This window comes from Chiloscyllium plagiosum, chromosome 25, assembly GCF_004010195.1.
Source record: "Chiloscyllium plagiosum isolate BGI_BamShark_2017 chromosome 25, ASM401019v2, whole genome shotgun sequence".
Taxonomy (NCBI): Eukaryota; Metazoa; Chordata; class Chondrichthyes; order Orectolobiformes; family Hemiscylliidae; genus Chiloscyllium; species Chiloscyllium plagiosum.
The window spans coordinates 3,736,961-3,754,499 of NC_057734.1; the positions used below are offsets into that span (position 1 = coordinate 3,736,961).

The 17,539-nt window shown below is 40.6% G+C and overlaps 1 protein-coding gene across 2 annotated transcripts in view; it reads right to left on the reverse strand.

The window, feature by feature from the left end:
* Positions 1-17,539, reverse strand: part of LOC122562514 (phosphatidylinositol 4-kinase alpha-like) — a 176,126-nt gene that overhangs the window by 142,063 nt on the left and 16,524 nt on the right. For both annotated transcript variants that reach the window (XM_043715377.1, XM_043715376.1), the window contains exons 2-9: positions 13,430-13,546; positions 12,328-12,421; positions 5,470-5,558; positions 4,747-4,819; positions 3,832-4,094; positions 3,325-3,391; positions 2,165-2,313; positions 645-710 (exon numbers count right to left, since the gene is read on the reverse strand). In XM_043715377.1, the coding sequence (XP_043571312.1) occupies positions 645-710; positions 2,165-2,313; positions 3,325-3,391; positions 3,832-4,094; positions 4,747-4,819; positions 5,470-5,558; positions 12,328-12,421; positions 13,430-13,546 (918 nt within the window). The remainder of the gene's footprint in view (positions 1-644; positions 711-2,164; positions 2,314-3,324; positions 3,392-3,831; positions 4,095-4,746; positions 4,820-5,469; positions 5,559-12,327; positions 12,422-13,429; positions 13,547-17,539) is intronic.

A 17,539-nucleotide genomic window follows, 5' to 3' on the forward strand; every position in this document is an offset into this window, starting at 1 on the left:
TCCAATACTAGAGGGCATAGGTTTAGGGTGAGAGAGGAAAGATATAAAAGAGACCTAAGGGGCAACTTTTTCACGCAGAGGGTGGTACGTGTATGGAATGAGCTGCCAGAGGATGTGGTGGAGGCTGGTACAATTGCAACATTTAAGAGGCATTTGGAGGGGTATATGAATAGGCAGGGTTTGGAGAGATATGGGCCGGATGCTGTCAGGTGGGACCAGATTGGGGTGGGATATCTGTCCAATCCATGGACGGGTTGGACCGAATGGTCTGCTTCCATGCTGTACATCTCTATGACTGCTCTGAGGACATTGTTTCAAATCCTATCACAGCAGCTGAGAGAACTTTAATGTAATTAACAAATCTGGAACCAAAATGTCAGTTTCGGTGACTGTGAACCATTGTCAATTGTCAAAAAAAAACCCAAATGGTTTTCTAATGCCCTTTAGGCAAGAAATTTTGCCATCCTTACCTGATCTGGACTACATGTGACTCCAGACTCAGCTACATGGTACACATTTAACTGTCTCAAGTGGCTGAGCCAGCGGTCAGTGATGTCCACATCCAATGAAAGAATTTTTAAAAAAACAAGATTCCTAAAGCAGCAGTTAACTGTACAATGCCAAAGCAATGAATAATTCCTTACCTCAGTAACCTCTGCCAATATTGCATCCAGTGTTTTTAAAACTGACTCAGCCACAATCCGTTTAACCTGGGAGAAGAATAGAAATTTTCTGCAGTCATAACACTCAGCGTCAGAGTCTGAGGGGTGATGAAATAGAGATTTATAAAATCATGAGGGGTATGGATAGGATAAATAGATAAGGTCTTTTCCCTGGGTTGGGGGTGTCCAGAACTAGAGAGCATAGGTTTAAGGTGAGAGGGGAAACATATATGAATGAATCTGAAAAAGCAAAATCATTTGAAACTACTTCTTAACTGTGGATATTGAACTCCATCTAATGGCCTCGCAAAGCACTCAGTTGTAACTGTTATAAAGTTTCTAAAAAGAAACAAAACCAGATGGACCATCTGGCACCGGAGAAGGCAATGGCAGAAACAGCCCTGATGATCCTGCAAAGCCCTCCTTACTAACATCTGGAGGGCTATGGCCAAAATTGGGACAGCTATCTCACAGACTAGTCAAATAACAGAATGACATAGGCATACTCACGGAATCATTCCTTACAGACAATGTCCCAGACACCAGCACCACCATGCCTGGATAGGTCCTGGCCCATGAACAGGACAGACCCAGCAAAGGTGGCACTGCAATTGTATATAATCAGGTGGGATTGTCCTAGGTGTCCTCAACATGGGCTCCAGACATCCTGAAGTCTCACAGCATCAGGCCAAATACAGGCAAGGAAATCTCCTGCTGATTACCACATACTGACCTCCTTTGGTTAGTGACTCTGTGCTCCTCAACAACACTTGAAGGAAGTACTTAGGGGTCTAAGGGCACAGAACCTATTGTGGACAGGGGGGAGTTCAATATCCACAATCACGAATGGCTCTGAAAGGACATTGCTGCTAGACTGGGTCTACAGAAAGTGGTGAGGGAATGAATAAAATGGAAAAACATAATTAACCTCATCCTACCAAAATGCCTGCTTCAAATGCATCTGCCCATGACAGTATCGATGAGAGTCACCACTGCACAATACTTGTGGATGCAAAGTCTCACCTCCACACTGAGAATACTCATCATCATGTTGTGTAGCACTATCACCATACTAAATGGGACAGACTTAGAATAGATTGAGCAACTCATGTCAGGGAATCCATGAAGATTTGTATTTTTTCTCTGTCAAGTTGATTTTAAATTGTAAGCTTAATTCAATTTTATTCTGCAGTGTTCCTCCAATAAAACGAAGACAAACATGGGAAGTAATCCACCATTATTGTTCTGGTACTCAAAGTAGACAGCTGACCTGGATGGATATCAGACCAAAGTACAGCATTCGGGTTAAACAATGCTGGAAAGCAGGGAAATAATTGGACTTGGTGCTCAGACATGATCCACTCCTTACTGAATTCATAACATAATTATGTACTTCCACTTATAAATTCTTGTATTGTACATTTCACAAAGACAAAGAGATAAGGAAGCAGGAAATGCACTATAGTGGGAAAGCTGTCATCAAAGTTTGATAACATACATACCATTTGGAGTAGCTGTCGGAGGTATTCTAGTGGAATATGAAATTCTTTTGTACTACAGCCAGTGAACAGTGGGGAGACAGAAAAACTTGAGCTAATAGTAGAAAAGTAATATTGAGGATCCACAGTACTGCCATCAGGGAGATATGAACCTAAAAGTACAAAATGCCAAGATTCCTGATTAGACAAGAGAATAAAATCTGAACTCTTCCAAGAAACATCAAAGTACAGCACAGGAGGTGGCTGAACAGTCATTCAGATCTCTGCTGGTTCTTTGTTAAACATCATTTTGTATTCATGCCCTTCAGCCACAGTTACCTAACCAGAGGAAATAGATATTTCCCTATCCACCACTCTAAAATTCTTCATAATATCAAAAAGAAATTCTCAAAATTCTTTCCAGCCCCAGAAAAATCTCTTATGTAGTTTCCTAACCATTTCCTGCTGAATAAAAGACTTCAACATCCTTTCTGCAATAGGGCCCAGAGAATGATGCCATGTTTTTGACGGCCTGACCAGTGCAACATACACTTATTCAAAACATCACATTTCCTGTCTAATTACTCCAGCCATCAATGGCATCACTTCCTATGTCTGAATTTTACTCTTGAGACCCATCACTAAATGCCTTGTCACAATCCATACAAGAGTACGTTGCACAGAATACCCTCTTTATCCAATTGGTCACTTCAGTGACAAAGAAACCCTTCTACTTGTCCAACATGATTTGCCCAAACAAGTTTTGTTAGCTTACCTGCGTTTACTCATGTGTTTTGAAATATTCACTAATTTTATCTCAAATTATGTGGTTGCATAGGCACATATTCATTGGCACTGTGCTTCTTTAATAAAGTTAAAAATCACAACAACAGGTTATAGTCCAACAGGTTTATTTGAAAACACAAACTTTCGGAGTGCTGCTTCTTCATCAGGCTACCTGACAAAGGAGCAGCGCTCCAAAAACTTCTACTTTCAGGTAAACCTGTGGGACTATAACCTGGCATTATGTGAGTTTTTAACTTTGTCCACCCCACTGCAACACCGGCACTTCCACAGCATGTCTACAATATAGATGAGGATATTCAGCACATTTTAAGTTCCTGTAGCTTTATTCAAAAATGCTCTGATGTGATCTGTGTAACAGCAGAGATCTACCACTTTACCTTCGAAATAGTGCAAGTTGGTCCCTCCTGGTGAACAAGGAGCTGCAGTTGTGCGTTCAGGGCTTGCCTGCAGTATTAAAGAAGAACGACGTTAGGCAAGAACTCCAAAGTTTGGTTTTCAACTGAAGCAACACATGACAACCTTGGTAACAGCAGCTGATTCAGAATTTGAGAGAGCTTAAACAAAGGGGTGAAAGTGAATGCTTTAGGATTAAGCAGCATGCTTACCAAAGGAGTTAGCAAAATAAAACTATTTCCAATAGATTTTCAGTGAAAAGCAACTTCTCTTTTTCAATATAAATGCTAGTTTATCAGCATTTTCATTTTCTTGTAAAAGATAAAAATTTATTCAAAATGAAGGCTTGGAATTGATTTTGCAACTTAAAGAACTTTACAAATTTTAAGATGTTCCCAATATGACCACTCTCATACATCTTATAAGAGCAAAATCATCTTTCAGAAAAATAATGTTTCTAGCAAACAATAAGACTGAAGTTTGGTTTTAACCTGAGAAACGCTGGTCCCACTACAGGCGTTGTGCCGCAAGCTATCACACGATTGGCAGGCAGTCAGGAGGGAACTGGGCAGGATTGATCGAAAATCATTGAAGGAGCGCCGTCTCAGTCCATCCATCTCATGAGGAACTTTCAGTGATTGTGGTGTAATTTTGGGAAATAGTTTTGAAAGGAGAGATTCATCTGTGTTACTGTAACGTCCAAAAGCTCGACCAATTCCAATCAAGCAAGGCACTGCATATCTGCACAGGTTTTCTGCACAAAGGCAAAACTTGTTAATATAGAGCAAGCTGACAGGATACAGGCATTGAACTTGATATTTACAACAGCTCGATAAAAAAAATGTACATTTCAACAAAATACTTTCATACTATCTCCAGCAAGTGCAAACTAAAACTGGTAGATGTGACACCAACTTAAGAATACTTGTTTTAGTTTCTGAAATATTGCCCTGGTCTAAGTGCAACTATAGCTAATACATTGATAATTGATGAAAACTGATCTACAATGTCAGGACTGAACTCTTACAGTTTATGAGCAATTCTTCACTTAAGCTGGCAAGCTCAAATCATGTTCCTTACCAAACTTCTGGGACGAAAGACATCTAAATCCTCTTTTCAAACCGGGATTCATCCAATCCATTTAAAAAAAAACCCTGCTACAGCTTTTTGATGAATTGCCGGTAATCTATGTGATTTCCCATCACCCTCTTACTAAAAATGGTTGCTACATTTACTTTCAGCTCACACTCTTAACCTTGTCATTGCCAATGTATTCTACATTTCACTGAACCATTGTTCTGAATCCAAGTTTTCAGTTCCAGCCCACCACTTCACAACTTGGTTTAGTAATTTCTTCACTAAAACATCAACTAGGATCTTGTATTTTCAGAGCTGCACATAAATACCTTTATCCTGAGTCTGAGGCGCCAGACACATCCCCAACAGAACTTCCATGACATCTAGTATAGCCTCCAGAACCTGTAAAGATTATTTTTTCAAAAACCAAACATGACAAAATTTAATATCTGAGATGCAAAAGGGTACAGAGAGGCATTTTACAAACTTGTACTTTACAAACAATCTCAAATGCAAAGGAATCTTTAAAAAATATGCTATCAAGAGATGGGGCTAACTCAAACTATCTTTGAACCGATTGGTTTATTTGATCATTTCAGAGAGCACATAGGAGCCAATTTCAATGCTGCATGCCTGCAGTCACATGTAGGTCAGACTTGATGAGGATGGCAGACTACCATGGGTTTTTATAGCAATCGGTGGTAGTTTTCGGTCTCCAATAAGTCATGAAGTTGATTTTTAAATTCCACCAGCTGCCGTAAATTTGCCCAGTGGCAATATCACTATGTACCTTCTCCCTTGAATCATCACAGTATTGCAGAGCCACAAATTAAAACAGTTTTTTAAGACATGCAGTCATAGAAGTGTTACCTCCACGTGCCAAAAGTAAATAAAAACTCCTTTCTTCAAGGTGGTTTTTAATCAATTAAATTGCAACAATGGAACTCTTTAAAAAAAAAGTGTACCACCACATAATCTCATTAAATTTATGATTGGGATTTGTGACATTTGTAACAAAAGTCATTTTTCTGAGGTACTGAATAATGCCTTACCTGTACCCTTAACGTAGGGTCCTTTTGAGCAACATCAAAAAGTAGTGTCACCAAACAGAAGCTGAAATTTTCAGCAACAGGAAGCTTTCCTGCAAGGTTGAAAAATTAATTAAAAAACAAATTGCAAATATTTCTCCCCTTATACACACACCCGCACCTTGTCAACACAACGGTGATATAATCAACAGTAGCAGTTCAAGAAGGCAACACACCACCACCTTCTCAAGGGTAACGAGGAATGGGCAATAAATGCTGGCCCAACCAGCAATGCCCCATATCCTGAAAAAACATTAAGCTGGGTCTTCAGCAACTTGCAATCCCATGCCATCAATCTGTGCTGTTGTTATTTCAATATACTGAGCACAATGTAAAAAGTCCTTCACTGACGTTAAAAAGACTCAGGTTAAGTTACAGTTCAATCACTGCCATGGTGTTACAAGTTACAGAAGCACAGCTCATATTGGTTTCTTATTTCATAACACTAAGACATTGAAGCCAAAGAGTTTTTTGCTGCATTCAATACTTTCCAACAGTGCAATGTGAAGTAGTAACCTTCTTTCACTCCAATCAAATTCACAAAAGTTGGTCTTTCAGCCCAAAGAAAAATTATACTAGGAGTTTTATCAGCCTGTGTTAATAGATTTTCAATGTGAAATCTAGTAAAGCTCAATTGCAAGGGCTTCCTGGGCATTGGGAATAATCACGTTGAGTACTTAAAAATTTACAAGTTGCTATTGCCAGATTGCATAAGAGCAAATTAATGAAAATAGCTTTTAAAAGAAATCATAAAACCAGCAGCTAGACTTACATATTGCAACATTCAAATCAACCTTTGAAGTCTTGAAAAATCCTTCCAAAAATGGGTTCCCTTACATACCAAGTATAAAACATGAACCACTGGTGTTGGTGGTTACCATTTTAGAACAAAGAACAAAGAAAATTTACAGCCCAGGAACAGGCCCTTCGGCCCTCCAAGCCTGAGCCGATCCAAATGTACTGTCTAGACCTGTCGGTCAATTCCTAAGCATCTTTATCCCTCTACTCCCCACCTACACATGCATTTATCCAGATGCATCTCAAATGAATCTACTGTGCCTGACTCTATCATCTCTGCTGGCAACGCGTTCCAAACACCCACCACCCGGTGTGTGGTGAAGTAAAATGGGAACTAATAACACTGACAATTCAAATTAAATCCAGGTCAATGTGTTTTATTGAATGAATTAGGTCTACAAAAACATCTTTAACCATAATTAAATGTTGCTTCAAAATAAAATGTTTTGAAAACCGTCAAATTCATCATCTTTGGAATCCAATACATAAGGAGTTTAACTACTGAATTCTGAGTCACTGTGACTTTAGCATCATCATAAAATAGCTCAGAATTTCTCAACATCAAAAAATCCTTTCAATACTTTAACCAAACACTTCTGATCTGAAACTTAGTGAGGTAAAGTCTTTCTTAACAGTCCTAAACTGTTTTCTCAGGAGTGACATTTTTACATAATCAGCTTCTGCCAAGACTTCTGCAAAACTACCATACTGAAATCCAAAGAGTTTTTATCTGAAAGCCGAATGCACTACACCATTTAGTTTGTTCACTCAAACTCACCCAATAAAAACCAAACTCCCTAATTCGCCAAAATGTCTGCCTCTAATACGCTGTATTGTTTTAAAATCACAGCTACAAAAATATTTAACAAATTAAACTTCTTCAAACACAAGGAACAAAACCACATGAAACGAAAGTCAGAGACTCACAGAGGTGTATAGCCCGGAAACATATCCTTCGGTCCAACTCGCCCATGCCGACCAGATATCCCAACCCAATCTAGTCACACCTGCCAGTATCCGGCCCATATCCCTGCAAACTCTTCCTATTCATATACCCATCCAGATGTCTTTTAGATGTTGCAATTGTACCAACCTCCACCACATCCTCTGACATTCCATACATGTACCACACTGTATGAAAAAGATGCCCCTTAGGTCTCTTTTATATCTTTCTCCTCTCACCCTAAACCTATGTTCCCCCCCACCCCCAGGAACAGACCATGTCTATTGATCCAATCCACGCTCCTCATGATTTTATGAATCTCTACCATGTCACCCCTCAGCCTCCGACGCTCCAGGGAAAACAGCCCCAGCCTGTTCAGCCTCTCCCTGTAGCTCAGATCCTCCAACCCTGCCAACATCCTTGCAAATCTTTTCTGAACCCTTTCAAGTCTCACATCTTTCCGATCGGAAGGAGACCAGAATTGCACACAATATTCCAACAGTGGCCTAACCAATGTCCTGTATAGCCGCAACATGATCTCCCACCTCCTGTACTCAATACTCTGACCAATAAAGGAAAGCATACCAAACGCTTTCTTCACTATACATCTACCTGCAACTCCACTTTCAAGGAGCTATGAACCTGCATTCCAAGGTCTCTCTGTTCAGCTACTTTCTCTCGGACCTTACCATTGAGTGTATAAGTCCTGCTAAGATTTGCTTTCCCAAAATGCAGCACCTCGCATTTATCTGAATTAAACTTCATCTGCCACTTCTCAGCCCATTGGCCCATCTGGTCAAGATCTCATTGCAGTCTGATGTAACCCTCTTCACTATCCACTACACCTCCAATTTTGGTGTCATTTGTAAACTTACTAACTGTACCTCTTAAGCTCATATCCAAATCATTTATGTAAATGACAAAAAGTAGAAGACCCAGCACCGATCCTTGTGGCACTCCACTGGTCACAGGCCTCCAGTCTGAAAAACAACCCTCCACCACCACCCTCTGTCTTCTATCTTTGAGCCAGTTCTGTATCCAAATGGCTAGTTCTCCCTGTATTCCATGAGATCTAGCCTTGCTAATCAGTCTCTCTTGGGGAATCTTGTCGAACACCTTACTTAAGTCCATGTAGATCACACCTACCGCTCTGCCCTCATCAATCCTCTTTGTTACTTCTTCAAAAAACTCAATCAAGTTTGTGAGACATGATTTCCCATGCAAAAAGCCGTATTGACTATTCCTAATCAGTCTTGGCCTTTCCAAACACATGTACATCCTGTCCCTCAGGATTTCCTCCAACAATGTACCCACCGCTGACATCAGGTTTACTGGTCTATAGTTCCCTGGCTTGTCCTTACCACCTCTCAAACAGTGGTACCACGTTTGCCAACCTCCAGTCTTCCGGCACCTCACCTGTGACTATCGATGATCCAAATATCTCAGCAAGAGGCCCAACAATCACTTACCTCGCTTCCCTGAGTTCTAGGGTACACCTGATCAGGTCCTGGGGATTTATACACTCTTATACGTTTCAAACCATCCAGCACTTGCTCCTTTGTAATACGAACATTTTTCAAGATTCATCATCTATTTCCCTACATTCTAAATCTTCCATGTCCTTTTCCACAGTAGATCCTGATGCAAAACACTCATTTAGTATCTCGCCCATCCTCTGCAGCTCCACACAAAGGCCACCTTGCTGATCATTGAGGGGCCCTATTCTCTCCCTAGTTACCCTTTTGTCCTTAATAGATTTGTAAAAACCTCTCGTTAACCCTATTTGCCAAAGCTAATGCCCCCTTTTTGCCCTCCTGATTTCCCTCTTAAGTATACTCCTACTGCCTTTAGACTCTAAGGATTCATTTGATCTATCTTGCCTACACCTGACGCACGCTTCCTTCTTTTTTCTTAATCAAACCCTCAATTTCTTTAGTTATCCAGCATTCCCTATACAAATCAGCCTTTCCTTTTACCCGAACTGGAATATACTGTCTCTGCACTCCCGTTACCTCATTTCTGAAGGCTTCCCATTTTCCAGCCGTCCCTTCACCTGCGAACATCTGCCCCCACCATATGCTTTTGAAAGTTCTTACCAAATACCACCAAAACTAGCATTCCTCCAATTTAGAACTTCAACTGTCAGCTCTGGTCTATCATTTTCTATCACTATTTTAAAACTAATAGAATTATGGTTGCTGGTGCTCCACCACTGACACCTCAGTCACCTGCCCTGCCTTATTTCCCAAGAGGAGGTCAAGTTTTGCACCTTCATCCACGTATCTGAACCAGAACATTTTCTTGGACACACTTAAATTCCTCTCCATCTAAACCCTTCACATTATGGCACTCCCAAGTTTATGTTTGGAAAATTAAAATCCCCTACCATTATTATTCTGACAGATAACTGAGATCTCCTTACAAATTTGTTTCTCAATTTCCCTCTGACTATTAGGGGATTATCCCTTTCTTATTTCTCAACTCAACCCAAATAACTTCCCTGGATGTACTTGTGGGAATATTCTCCCTCAGTCCAGCTATCATGCTATCCCTGATCAAAACGCCACTCCCTCTCCTCTCTTGCCTCCCTTTCTGTCCTTCCTGTAGCATTTGTATCCTGGAACATTAGACTGCCATTAGACTACAGATTGCTATGGTATCCCAGTCCCATGTTCCTAACCATGCCCTGAGTTCATCTGGTCTTAGGTTTCTTCTTCAGGGCTGATTTCTTCTTCCTCACTTCAGTTTTTCATGAAAATCAAATTGTCTTGCTGTAGCATAGTTACTTGACTGAGTTTACAAATGTTTCAATTTATGACTTGAACCCTCCTCCTAGTTGATTCTGTTTGTCATTTGACACGTGCATTCTACAGTGTCTTAAAATTTCCACCTATCTTTTACACAACCCGTATGACGTGCTTAATTCCATGTGACAACTAGGGTGAATAAAACATGTCAATCTGAAGAAGGTGAAAGATCAAGACTAATTCTTAATATAGTATTCATTCACAGTAATTATCTTTCTGTGGGAATCATTGTTAAATCTTCAGCTCAACTATTCAATTCCAACAAAGGCTATTGTGGCATAAGTTAATTCACTAAACCCAGCAAAACCACTATTAGGCAAAACACGAGTTATATTTACATAACATAGCTGATGCCCTCAGAAGTGCAAGTGTTTCATTATTAATGGATTTCCTATGAAATAGAGACACTGCTGCTTTTCAAACACAATTGCAAGCAAAGTCCCATAAATACAATGAAATTCATGATCACTGTTGACATGATGTGGAGGAGCTGGTGCTGGACTGGGGTGGACAAAGTTAAAAATCACATGACACCGAGTTATCATTCCAAATAAACCTACTGTCGTGCGATTTTTAAAAACATTTACATGGCATTGGTTGAGACCTGACAGCTGGCCAGGACAATGCCATGGTATGTTCACACCAACCTCAACTGGGAGACGCCGCCTGTTTGTGTATCATCTGTGAAGCTGTGCTCCCTTGGCCCTGCCCTGAAGCCCTGGGGACATTTGGCCCCATCCATGCACCTCAGAACCCCTAACCTTCTGTCTCAGAGATGCATTGGTCCAGGTGCAAGTATAAGCAGAAATACCTTATGCACAAGTTGACCTTGAAATATGTATTGACATGTAGTACTCATTCGCCATTCAAAATTTTAAAAATCAGAAACATAGAACAGGTTAAGTACAAATATTAAATCTCTTTATAGCCAGTTGAGGGAGGAGGAAACCAGAGGTCAAGCTTTACTTATTTTAGATTTATTCACAGCGAAGCATGATAAATATGCAACTCCTAATTTTAGAACCCACCGTCAGTGATAATAAGTTTTTTTAAAATATCAATGCCACTTGCATGTATTATGTCACAGATCTGTGACCATAGCATTCTGCAGTGAGACTTGAACCCTGGTCACCTGGCCCAGTAGTAACAACACTAACATGGCACCACTTGATTAACAAATAACATCAGCTTATTAATGCAAAGAATTCTTCTCTTTGATTCAGTTCCTATTTTTGGACAAGCTGACACTCCCGCTGTGTTACACCACATCCTGTGCAATCTTTATTGCCACAGAGGTGTACAGCTTCCAGTAGCTGAAGGAGTTTATTTCTTGTGCAATAAGCAAGGGAAATTGTTGTCTATCCCTGTAGAAAAAGGGTGAAGTTTCAAGCACAACCACTACAACAACTATGGGTTCCCTATAACAGCACCAGAGATGAGTGTCATTCTTTTTTCATTAAAGCCAGAACTCCACCTTACAGAATTTCTGTCCATTTTTAACTTTAAAAAAAATCTACTTGCATGGAAAGTTCGCACGTAGGAACATTATAATGTTTTAAAATATCTGATTCCTGCATTGGCATTCTCTCAACCATTCCCATTATGAATTCCAAAAGCATATGATAATCTAGTCATTATGGAACTGCAATATCTGACCAGCGAGGACAAGTTCCAAGGCCATTTCATTGTGAAAATAAATTCAATAACACCTGTAATTTCTGGGTTGCTACCAGTACATGGCCAAGATATCTAAGGGAAACAGAACCAAATGCACTGCTGCACCTTCACAGTGCTTGTGGAAGTTGCCTTTAGAAATTTACAGAACAGTTCCCATTGTGATTATGGACATACAAGCTAGTTATTACGAAAATGTAAATACATGGATATGCCCTTCGACTGAAGATCCAATTATGTCCCAACCTCACCCAATTACTCATGATTACCAACCCCACTTTTCCCGAAGACCCGATTCCGATGTACAGCTCCATGGAGATTAATTAGCATTTAATTAACAAAAAATACACTGATTCAATGAATGATTGCCAATATCCAGTATCATTCTGAAATCTTAACTTTGTAACTTATAATATTTCAGCAACTCTATTGAGCGAATATTTGCAAAGGAAACAACATTAGCCAGCCCTCCTATTTCAAATTTGTAGTCATAGCAAATTTATGTTGGGCTGATGATACATGGCAGTAGAAATGCTGAATTATTCAAGGTTTCATAACTTTTGCCAATCACAACAGAAAGCACAAATGACATGCGATTACCTCGATTCTTTTTCCCTGAGCTGTCTTCAATCCATTGGACTTTGGGTAATCCCTTAAGCAGCCGCAGCAGATAGGGAACCACAGTTTCTTTGTGCTATGAGAAAATAAGAACAAATTGGTTACATCTGTCTTTGCCATATCATCGGATGAGTTGATAATACCAAAGAAGATAACATTGCAACACCTAAAGGAAACAAAGAAAGCCTTCAAGTGGGTCACTGAAACAAGGAAGCAATGCAATATGGACAGGGGTAAAACCATATTGTGGGGAAATGCAGCTGTGCACCCAATAGAAATATAAAGATAGATATCGGTGAACTGAGACATAAAAGAGTTTAAATGCATCATTGTTTCTACTGTAAATAAATAAAACTACTAAAAGCCAAGTAAACAAGTACTTTGAGAAATTTTTAACATCCCATTATTGAAAAGGACATTAAAACCACAGAAAGGATATGGCATCAATTAAACAGAATGATGCTAGTGATGAGAAACAATAGTGAGGAGAGTGACAGCAAAAAGACTTTCCTTTTTTATTTTTTAAAATCCTTCCACTTTTTTTTCATTCCTAAATTGCTGCATCAACCTTTCTCAATTAATTTCTTCTGCATCATTCAATTTTCCTATGTCTGCTGTTACAATGTAATTACAAGCCTCTCTGATTTTTGTCACTGTGTTGTATTTCAAGAACATGTTCTAGTTATCAAATGGTCACAAGAAGAATTGGTAGCGATCTGAAACAATTACATTTTATTTTGGAAAGCTTAGAAGGCTGAAACCAGCACGTCCCTAAGATAATAGAGACACTTCTGTGGACCCGAGGATTAAAATAATTTTCCAAAAGGATTTGTTGACAAATGCAAACAACAGTGCCATGGTGACAAGAATCGGATTTTAACAGAGGGGTTTTTAGGTTACATTAACAGAAAGATGAGAGGCATTCACAGCAGCACAGGTTATAGTAAAAAAGAAATTTGCAAAGATGTGATTCACTTAATTTAAAATGCTTCAGTGGTCATTACAGAACACACCATCAGAAACCAAAACAAATTCCAAGAGATTCCAGTTGTATCAAGATACTTACAGCACAAATCTTTCTTACCTGAAGTTTTGACTCTGTCAGAAAAACTCCGAGAGCAATAACTGCATCTCTGCGGCGTTCATCCAACTGAAAAATGCCATGGAAATCCACAGGAGACATACAAAGTAACTTTTCTACCTGCAAGAAAAAATGTTGATCAGTCTCAAAGATAAAATTAGATAACAGGAATACTGAACACTTTCAGGCACATGCGAGCTCTTCACTTTTCTTAAATCTGGAAGGTTTGGGAGATGTGGAGACTTTTCTTATGCAAGCAGTTCAGTAGACCTGGAATGCAATGGCAGGAAAGGCGGTGAAAACACACACAAAAGCATTTTTTTTTTTGAGAAGGAAATTAGATAAATACATATAAAGTAACTTTTTAAAGGATTGTGAAGAAACATTATGAAGATCAGATCAATTGGATAGGGCTTTCAAAGAGCCTCCTCTTGTACTGTATAATTTTATATGACAATGAGGCATAGGGAGACATGGTAAACTCAATGAACTTGCAATCTAGAGGACCAGTCTAATTCACTGAAGACATTAGTTGGAATCCATTCATGGCCAATAAATTTAGAATATAAAGCATATGTCAATAATGGTTACCAAGACAACCAGCAGCTACGGCTGTGGCCTACCTGATTCACAAACATCCTTCAGGAAATCTGCAATGCAGTAACTTTTTAACTACTATCTGCAAGGGTCTCCATTCAAAGGCAAATAGGGATTTGTAACAAACATGGCCCTGCTCGTGATGCCTTTTTTTTAAAAACCTTATTCTCTCATGGGACGTGGACACTATTGGTTGCCCAGCATTTATTGCCCATCCCAAGATGCTCTTGAGAAGGAAAGTGAGCTGCCCCCTGGAACCAGTGCATTCCACCTGCTGTGGGTTGACCCACAATGCCCTGATGGAGGGAATTCCAAGATTTTGATCCAGAGACAGAAATATATATCCAAGTTAGGATGGTGAGTGGCTTGGAGGGGAACGTGCAGGTGCTGGCGTTACCATATATCTGTTGTCTTTGTCGTTCTAGATGAAAGTGGTCCATGAGTTTGGAATGTGCCAAGCAGCTTTGATAAACTCTGCAGGACTTCTTGTAGATAATACATTGCTGTGGCTGACCATCAGTGATGGAGAGGGGGGATTTGGTGCCAATCAAGTGGACTATTTTGTCCTGAATGGTGTCCACTGTGTGGAGTGTTGTTGGAGCTGCACCCATCCAGGCAAGTGGGCAGTATTTCATCACACTGCTGACGTGTGCTTGTCGATGCTGGGCAGGCTTTGGGGAGTCAGGAAGTGAGTTACTCACCACAGTACTCCTAGCTCTTGTAGTCACTGTACTTATATGGCATGTCCAGTTGAGTTTCTGGTCAACGGCAAAATCCAGGATGTTAATTGTGGGAGATTCAGCAATGGTAACACCATTGAATGTAAGAGGCAGAGATTAGATTCGCTCTGATTGGAGATGGTCATTGTCTGGCATTTGTGGGACACAAATGTTTCTTGACATACTTCAGCATAAGCCTGGACACTGTCCAGAACTTGTTACATATGGACTGTTTCAGTATCTGACGAATCATGAACATTCAAAAATATGATGTGAACATTCCTATTTCTGATCTTATCATGGACTGAAGAACTGTAGACGCCCTGGAGCTGAGATGTTTAACCTCCAAGAACCACAACCATCTTCCTACGTCATAGAGTCAGAGAAAAGTACAGCACGGAAACAGACTTTTTGGTCCAACCCATCCATGCCAACCAGATAGCCGAATCTAATCTAGACCCATTTGCCAACATTTGACCCACATCCCTCTAAACCCTTCCTATTCATATACCCATCCAGACGCCTTTCAAATGCTGCAATTGTACCAGCCTCCACCACTTCCTCTGGCAGCTCGTTCCATACACGCACCATCATCTGTGTGAAACAGTTGCCCCTTAGGTCCCTTTTATATCTTTCCCCTCTCACCCTAAACCTTTGCCCTCTAGTTCTGGACTGCCCCACCCCAGGGAAAAGACCTATTTATCCTATCCTTCCCCCTTTTATAAACCTCTAAAAAGTCACCCCTCAGCCACCGAGGCTGTTCAGGAAAACAGCCCCAGCCTGTTCAGCCTCTCCCTATAGCTCAAATCCTTGAACCCTGGCAACATCCTTTTCTGAACCCTTTCAAGTTTCACAACACCCTTCCAATAGGAAGGAGACCAGAACTGTACATAATTTTCCAAAAGAGGCCGAACCTATGTCCTGTACAACCGCAACATGACCTTCCAACTCCTATACTCAATACCCTCACCAATAAAGGAAAGCATACCAAACGCCACCTACACGATCCTACCTACCCGCGACTCTACTTTCAAGGAGCTGTGAACCTGCACTCCAAGGTGTCTTTGTTCAGCAACATTCCCTCGGACCTTACCACTAAGTGTAAGTCCTGTTAAGATTTGCTTTTCCAAAATGCAGCACCTTGCATTTATCAAAATTGCACTCCATCTGCCACTCTTCAGCCCATAACTCCAACCAGTGGACAGTTCATCCTAATTCCCACTGATTTAGTTTTGCTTTGGCTCCGTTGATGGAACCATCATTTGAATGCGGCTTTGATGTCAATGGATGTCACTAGCCCCTCACCTCTGGAACTCAGCTCTTTTGTCCCTGTTTGAACAAAATCTATAATAAGACCAGTGGGTTTGGCAGAATGCAAATTGGGTACCCATGAGCACGTTATTGATGAGCAGGTACAGTTTTATAGCACTGTCCTTGACACCTTCCATCACTTCAATGATAGTCTTGTGAGGTGGTAATTCGCCAGGCGAAATTTGTCCTGCTTTCCGCACACAGAATACACCTTGGCAATGTCAGCTTGCAGCTGTAATGAAACAGTTTAGTCGACAAGCCAAGACTGGAAGAGCACAGCAAGCCAGGCAGCATCAGAAAGTGGGGAAGTCAACATTTAAGGGAAAACCTTTGTTCAGGAAGAGTCCAGCATCTGCAGTTTTTCTTTTCAGGACCGGAACAGCTTGGCTACTTTTGGAGTACACATCCTCAGTAGTATTGACAGATTGTTGACAGGAACCGAAGCCTTTGCAATATCCAGTGCCTAGGAGAAAGTGAGGACTGCAGATGGTGGAGAGTCAGAGTTGGTAAAGCGTGGTGCTGGAAAAGCAAAGCAGGTCAAGCAGCATCTGAGAAGCAAGAGAATCGGCGCTTTGGGCATAATCTTTTTTAGGGCTGATGCCTTAAATGTTGATTCTCTTGTTTTTCAGATGCTGCCTAACCTGCTGAGCTTTTTCCAGTGCCACACTTTGTCAACTCAATATCCAGTGCCTTCAACCGTTATCTTGATATCGAATGGAGCAAATCAAATTGGCAGAACTCCGGCATCTATGATGCGAGGGTACACTGGAGGAGGCCAAGACGGATCATCCACTCAGCACTTCTGGTTGAAGATTGCTGTGAATGTTTCAACCTTATCTTTTGCATTGATGTGCTGGGCTCTTTCGTCACTGAGGACGGACATATTTGTGGTGCCACCTCTGCCAGGGAGTCGCTTACTGGTGCATCATCAGTTATAACTGGATTTCGCAGAACTGCAAAGATTAGATCTGATCTGCTGGTTGTGGGATTGATTAGCTCTGTCTGTCAGCTCTTTCTCTTTATGCTGCTTGGCACACAAATAGTCCTGCTTGGTAGTTTTGCCAGGTTGACACCTAGTTTTTAGATATGCCCTCCTGTACTCACCGTTGAGCCAGGGTTAATCCCGAGTATGACAGCAATAGTTTAACAGATTGAATTATGGTATATTCCTATGAAAGAATAACTTTTTTAAAAAAAATATGAGCCAATCACTATTCCAGAAATAGTGGGATATTTCCTCTTAATGCATAATGACTGTTCTGTTCACAGCCACCGAAACACACTGACAGGACCAGGAAACTAGAAGCTTACAAAGGACTTATTCATAATGGATATTCCAAAAAAAGGGAGGAAATTAAGCGTGGGCTGGGAGAAGTAAATGTACTCCCAGATTAAATTATGCTGTCAGTACCTCAATACTGGTACTGCGGATGAGTACGTTCAATTCTTCTATTTATATGTTCTTAAGTTCATAAGATATGGGGGG